At 48.7% G+C, this 6,685-nt stretch overlaps 1 protein-coding gene across 1 annotated transcript in view; it reads left to right on the forward strand.

Annotated features, from left to right (window-relative positions):
• Positions 1–6: 6 nt before the first annotated feature.
• Positions 7–6,685, forward strand: part of Ankrd54 (ankyrin repeat domain 54) — a 10,664-nt gene continuing 3,985 nt past the window's right edge. Inside the window, exons 1-3 of the mRNA XM_033766230.1 lie at positions 7–20; positions 2,323–2,370; positions 5,288–5,448. Of these exons, the coding sequence (XP_033622121.1) occupies positions 5,304–5,448 (145 nt within the window). The 5' untranslated portion in view covers positions 7–20; positions 2,323–2,370; positions 5,288–5,303. The remainder of the gene's footprint in view (positions 21–2,322; positions 2,371–5,287; positions 5,449–6,685) is intronic.

The following is a 6,685-nucleotide window of genomic DNA, read 5'->3' on the forward strand; positions in this document are numbered from 1 at the left end:
CACGGGCAAAGAGGTGCACGGTGAGCGGCCCGGGGCCTCTAGACTGACTCTTGCGTCTCCCTTCAGTGGTAATAGTTACTCTCGTACCTGCTAAGGACGAGTCAGTCATTTCAGGATTCTCTCATTTGGTGATTCCCGAGTAGAAATTTTCCATGACTGCGGTGTTTATTACCAGATAATAAAATGGGGTAGTGAGAGCGAGGAGGCCAGAGTCTGTAACCAAGTAGTTGTACCGACTTGTTTAAACGCAGAGCCCTGGACTCCTCTAACGCACTTAGCCCCTAGGCAAACTATAAGTCCTTTGAGGCTTAGGTGGCCATCTGTAAAATGGGTACAGCACCGGCCTTAGGAGAACGTTGTAAGAGTTAAGTAAGGTACTGAATGCACGGCTATTTTTTTTTTTTTAAGACTGGGAAAACTTTATTGAAGGAAAGAAAGCTTCTAAGAGAGACAGAGGGGGATACGGCTATTTTGTAAAATGTTTTTAGTACTGTCCTGTTCGCAGTACATAATGGTTGCATTCCTCGTGGGGAGTTGGTAGCTGTGCATAACACATCTTAATTCTTCTCTGCCCTCTCCCACCTCCCTTAGTCTCTTGGTCCCCTTGCCATTTGCAAAAACTGAATGCATAGCTATTAGCATGTGTTTGTTATGTGCTAAACACTGTTGGATGTTTTGCGATCCTGTTTGTTTGTTTGCTTTGACTTTTGTGAGAAAGCACATTGTGATCAGAAATGGGTATACAGCTTGTGTAGAATTTACTACAGAAAGAAAATTGGTGCTAACTCCTGTCTACATTGTTGTCAAATAGTTTAGTGATTATTATTTCACTTTTTTTGGTTGTTGTTTTGTGGGTTTTCTTGACAGGGTATCCTCATTATGTAGTTCAGACTGGCTTTGAATTCACTGTGGCGGGGATTTAGCTCAGTGGCGCTGCACCTGCCTTGTAAACTCAAGGTCCTGAGTTCAGATCCTCGTACCAAAAAAAAAAAAAAGTTACAGTGAATTCACTTTGTAACCAATGCTGACCTCAAACTCCAGGTGATCCTCCTGCCTCAGCCTCTTGAGTTCTGGGATTACAGGCATTGGCCACCACGCCTAGCTAGTGCTTACCATTTGACCCTCTTGACTTTTCTGTGTTTTAGAGAAAGATCAGATCTCCCATCTCAGATACAGGATCATCTGTAATCCTCATAGGAACTCAGAGATACAGAAATTGTTTCCCTTTTGCTGAAGAAGAAACAGACTCAAACTGCCTTGCCACCGCAACTACCTAGAAAGTTGCTGTGCCGTATCAGGGCACAGGTTGGCCTCTTGCTCTAATCTGTCTACCATACTGTCTTCCACATTTTGTGGATGCCTTGGAAACTGAGGCCCAGAATGATTAAAATGGGTACTTTTAGGGTCCCTTCTCAGACTATAATTCACCCCAAGTCTTAGTAGTGTGAGGATGAAAGGAGAGTGTGAAAGTGCTGTGGAAACCATAGAATGCTATATGGATGTAAGCAGCCATTACATCTGAGTTATCTGAGTTGCAATTTTGTAACCATTTGTTGGAAGACAAAGGCATTGCTTTTTTGTGTGTGGTACTGAGATTGAAACCAGAGCCTTTGCGCTGAGCTACATCCCTAATCTTTTTTAAAAGAAAAAAAAAAAACAAAACAGGTTCTCACTAAGTCACTAAGTTGCCCAAACTGGGCTGGAATTTGGCAATCCTCCTGCCTCAGCCTCCCAGAGTGCTGGGATTACAGCATGTACGAGGCTGTAGGCATTACCTGATTCAAGGCATTACCTTCTATTAGCTTTAGTATAGAAGTAGTATCATAGGAGGGGAAAAGTTTCTATTTAGGAATTACCAAGTTTAGGTAAAAGTCATTTGGGAATTGACCTATTTTGGAGGTGCAAAGCTTGTTGGTGTGATCAGCTCACAAAGCTTCCAGGTAAATCATCTTATTCTGTCTTTGCAGCAACCCAGAGCTGGTAGAATAATCCAGTCTTGTTTTGCAAATGACAGTGTGAGGCCCAAGGGTGTTAAACTGTCTGTTTCAAGGTTACCAGCTACTACCACCGGCAGAAACAAGATCTGGCTCCAGAAGTCAGATTTGCCAAAGAAAGTGGCCTTCGTTCCAGCCCTGGCTGGGTTCAGGTTTCTCCTCACTCCAGAGTTCAAGTGTCTCCTTGTCTTCTGTCCTGGCGCCTTCATTTCCCTTAGTGCTGTGGTCCCCAAAGGGTGGGTGACTGAGGAAGACTTGGAAGCCTTGCACTTTCTGTGTCATCAGGGTGATATTTTTAAAAAGCCTAACCTCTCTTATTCTCTTTCAGCTCTGAAGAGGCTGAGGGACTCGGCCAACGCCAACGATGTAGAAACAGGTGAGTGTGTCCAGTGGATCCAGCCCTGGGACAGAGAGCTGGGGCAGATGTGAGAATCAGGTGATCAACACCACGCAGTCTGCCAGCTCCGGCTCCGTGCAGCTCACTGTGCTGGCTCTGGCTCTGCAGTCATCTTGCAGAAGGTGAAGGCCTAGGTACTCAGTGCCTGTACTTCCCTGTCCCCCATGAGCCTTGAGTCACAGTGTTCCTCATCCTGTGGGCTCCCTGATGATGCCAGGGACTACGTCTGCCTTCACCAGGCACCAATACCGCCCTCCACAAAGAGTAGGAGCTGCTTGGAGAACTGGTGGCTGACAGGGTGAACAGCCGCTCTCACTGCAGGTGATCATTCGCCGTGTCCAGCTGCTCAGTGACACTGTGGCCACCAGGTCAAGTGGCTCTTAAACTTCTTTACTTAGCAGTGCCTTGGAGAGGCTGGCCAGGGCTATTCACAGGACTTCCTGGCTGGTTTTTTGCTGCTGCTCTCCTGGTGGGACAGTAGCGGTATCAGACAGACAAGGACAGCTTCTAGGACAAAAAACAATATGTCATTTCATGCACTGACTTAATGCCTCCTGTGAGTCAGGGAAAAGTGGTTGTTGGTTTTCTGTGGCTGCTTTAACAGATTACCTCAGATCAAAAGCCTCAGCAATGGGAGCACAACCATCTGTTTCCTAGGTCAGAAGCTCACACAGGTCTCAGGGCTTTCATTTGGGAAGTTCTATGGGAGACTATTTTCCCATCTTTTTGAGAGGCCACCTGTGTGCGATCTAGCAACAGTGGGCCAAGTCCTTCCTACCTTGCCATCTCTCTGTTTCGTTTACTTACTTTTTTTTGTTGTTTTTTTTTTGGATTTTTCTCTATGGGCTTATAAACTGTTATATATGTGTTATAGCCCACATAATATTTTATATATTAATAGTCTGTGTAACCATGTTTTCAAGATAGACTCATCACTTTTTCTTATTTATAGGATGAACATATGTCTGTATGATTCTTCTAAAACTTATAACGGCAAAATAAAAAATCAAAGTGAGGCCAGTGGTATACATCTATAGTACCAGCTATTTGGGAGGCTGAGACAGGAGGGTCGCTTTTGCCCAGGAGTCAAGGCTAGCCTGAGCACATAGTAAGACCCCCATCTCAGAAAAGAGCCCCAAATCACTTTGTAGTTCCATTTCCCAGTTAAAACCATGATTTTTGGGGTATGTGTGCTGGGGATTAAAGCCAAGGCCTTAAGAGTGTTAGGTGAGCCATCTCCTGCTGAGCAATCACTGTGGCCCCATAACCACAACTTCTAATGGGAGCACATGAGCCCTGGAAAGACAGTCATTTAGTGTCATTTATTTTCATTTTCAAGATGACCTTCCAGGTATGGAGTTGTTACATCAAAGGGTACGCATATTTTGATGGCTCCAATAGAGGCAGCTAAAGTACTTTCTCCAAAGGCTCTAATTGCACGAATCCCGGAACTAGAGTGGGCTGTTTTGCTGTGTTCTCTTTCGGCAAATGTCCTCTTAGACACCGTGATGACACAGAGCTCTCACTTCTGCTTTGCCCTCCCAGTGTCCCCCGCCCCGTCCACTCCTTTACCCCACCAGCGGCACTGACTAAGCTGGCCTGACTCATGGACACTGTGCTTGATACCCAAAGGAAAAAACCTACAGCATGGCTGGAGATGACGGCGACACAGTGATACCATTTCCAAAGCAAAATCTGAGACAGAAAACTGAAGCGATGTGTTCAGTTGGAGAGCTGTGATTTCTGGAGCAGAAAAACCCAGATTTAAGTCGGGCATAGTGGTGCACACCTGTAATCCCAGCCCTCAGGAGGCTGAGGCAGGAGGATCGCTGTAATTTGAGGACAGCCTGGTCTACAAAAATAGTCTAGAAAAACCCTGGTTTGCAGCCCAGCTTTGTTCCTGTTACTTGGGTTACAGTGGCCGTCTGGGCCCAAGTCTCGTGCTCTGAAGGAGACGTGACGCCATGCCTGGCTCCTGTGGTGAGCTGGTGGTAAGCTGTTGGGTACTGGTGCCTGGCCGGGCTCAGTGTGCAAAGGGATCAGATTGTTCTAGGATGCGGAGGGCTGTAGCTGGGAAGGAGCAGGACAAGCAAGACACTTGGAAGCACAGAAGAGGAGGGCTGTCTGTGCCCCATGACTCTTGATGGGAAGCAATTTGAACTTGGGCTGGGAGGACGCAAGTCCTCAAGGGCTCTGCTGGACAAGAGACTAAAATGCTGATTCTAGAATGATGCTCGGCAGCAATTTTCCCCCTTTCAGCTAACTGCAGACATTAGTGTGTGATGCTTCCCATTACAGCACCTGCAGACTCTGAGAGGGAATTTCACATCCATTACTGTCATCAGAGCAGCCCTGGGCCCAGCTCCCTACTCCCTGTATTCTTGGCACTGGACTCCTTTATTTTTTGTGTAGCTTAGCCTGGGGCTAGTCTGTGAGTCCCTAGAACCAATGTTCTGTCCGGTCCAAAAGGCTGCCTCCTGGAGAGCTGCCCCTCCAAATAAGCATCAGCCGGTAGTGGGGCAGCTGTGTGCCGCTGGAATGGGTGTGGACGCAAGCTGAGATAGAGGCATGGGGTCAGAGTCTATGCAGGGGAGGTCTCTTCTTTTCCTTTTTTTTGACTTTTTGAGACAGAGTCTCGCTGTGTAGCCCAAGGTAACTTTCAGATCACTATGTAACTCAGGATGGCCTTGAACTCAGAGCAATCCTCCTGCCTCAGCCTCCCTAGTGCTGGTACTCTGGACTGTAGTTTGAGCACTTGGAATCCATAGTCCCCAGTTTTACCCTCCTTAGAACAAGCCCCTTGTCATGGCAGAATCCGTGGGGACAGCATCTGGGCACCAGCTCTCGCGCCTTGCGGCCACCTTCTCTGGGGCTCTAAGGTGCTGCCCCTCCGCAGGGCCTGCGTGGGGCCAATGCTGCCGCTTGCTCACCTCCCTCCCTCCCCCTTGGTGCTGTCAGTGCAGCAGCTGCTGGACGATGGCGTGGACCCCAGTGCAGCAGACGACAAGGGCCGCACCGCGCTCCACTTTGCCTCCTGCAATGGCAATGACCAGATCGGTGAGTGTGGGAAGGGGCCGGGCGGGACATGTGGCATCTGTTCATGGGGAGTGATGGGGCGGCACAGCCTCGGGATGCCCAGGGTGCCCTGCTCTTGGCCTGGGGCCTGGGGGCAAAGGGAGCCTGCGGTGAGGAGCCAGCCCAAGGTGGGCGGAGCACTCTTCTAGACTCCGGCACTGCCAAGCACAGCGAGGGCAGCATCCTGTTGTGTTCTATTGTGGTCTAAGTAGCTGCATGTGGTGGCGGCATGTGCCTGTGATCCTGGCACTCAGGAGGCTGAGGCAGGAGGATTGCTGAGAGTTCAAGACCAGCCTAAACAACAGACTATCTCAAAAAACCACATAATTGTGATGTAACTTCCAACATGTGCATCTCCATTGCTGAGCCGCCCCTGGGTCAGCATAGACACCTTTCAGGTTCCCAGCAGCCCCTCTCTCGCCAGGCCGTCTCATCATCTGGACTTTGTTCACCATGGACCAGGCTGCTTGCTTTTGAATCTCACATCAGTGGAAGTGCATATTCTGTGCTGCTTTATGCATACTCTTCCTTTAGTTCATTTTTGTTGTTCAGTCCTGGGGATTAGACCCAGCCAGGGTCTTGTGCCTACTAGGTAAGCACTCTGCCTGTGAGCTGCACCCCCAGCCTTTTATTTTATTTTGAGACGAGGTCTCACTCAGCTTCTCCAGGCTGGAATTGCCGTTCTCCTGCCTCCGCTGGGATCACATGTGTCTGCCACTGCGCCCGGCCCTACAGTTTTCCAATCAGAATCGCAGCGTGACATCCCATGCGTGTGGCGTGGGTCCGCAGTCTGTCTTTCCTGCGTTGGTTCGTGTCTCACATGATAGCCCCTTTTGCTCTTCCTACCGTTGAGGGGCATTCGTGTTGCCCCTGGCTTAGACCATTGTCAGTCGTGAATAGTGGTGCTGGGAGCACTGTAAACACTCACCTGTGTGTGTGAGCCCAGGGGTGGAACTGCGGTCAGCAGGGAGCAACCAGACTTTCTCTGCGTGCCCACTCCCTCCCCCCAGCAGTGCACAAGGGTCCCACACCCTTGCCCGAGTGGGAAGTGTGTCTCTTCAATTTTAGCTGGCCAGTGAGATTGAGCACTTTTCATGTGTGTCCTGGCCATTTTTGCATCTTCTTTTGCAAAATATCTGTTCAAGTTTTTTTGGTCCATTTTTCTGAACTTGCTGTCTTACTGAGTTGTAGGAATTCCTTTTTTTTTTTTTTTTTTTTG

Source organism: Fukomys damarensis, unplaced genomic scaffold (genome assembly GCF_012274545.1).
Source record: "Fukomys damarensis isolate Sample0158 unplaced genomic scaffold, DMR_v1.0_HiC HiC_scaffold_19, whole genome shotgun sequence".
NCBI lineage: Eukaryota > Metazoa > Chordata > Mammalia > Rodentia > Bathyergidae > Fukomys > Fukomys damarensis.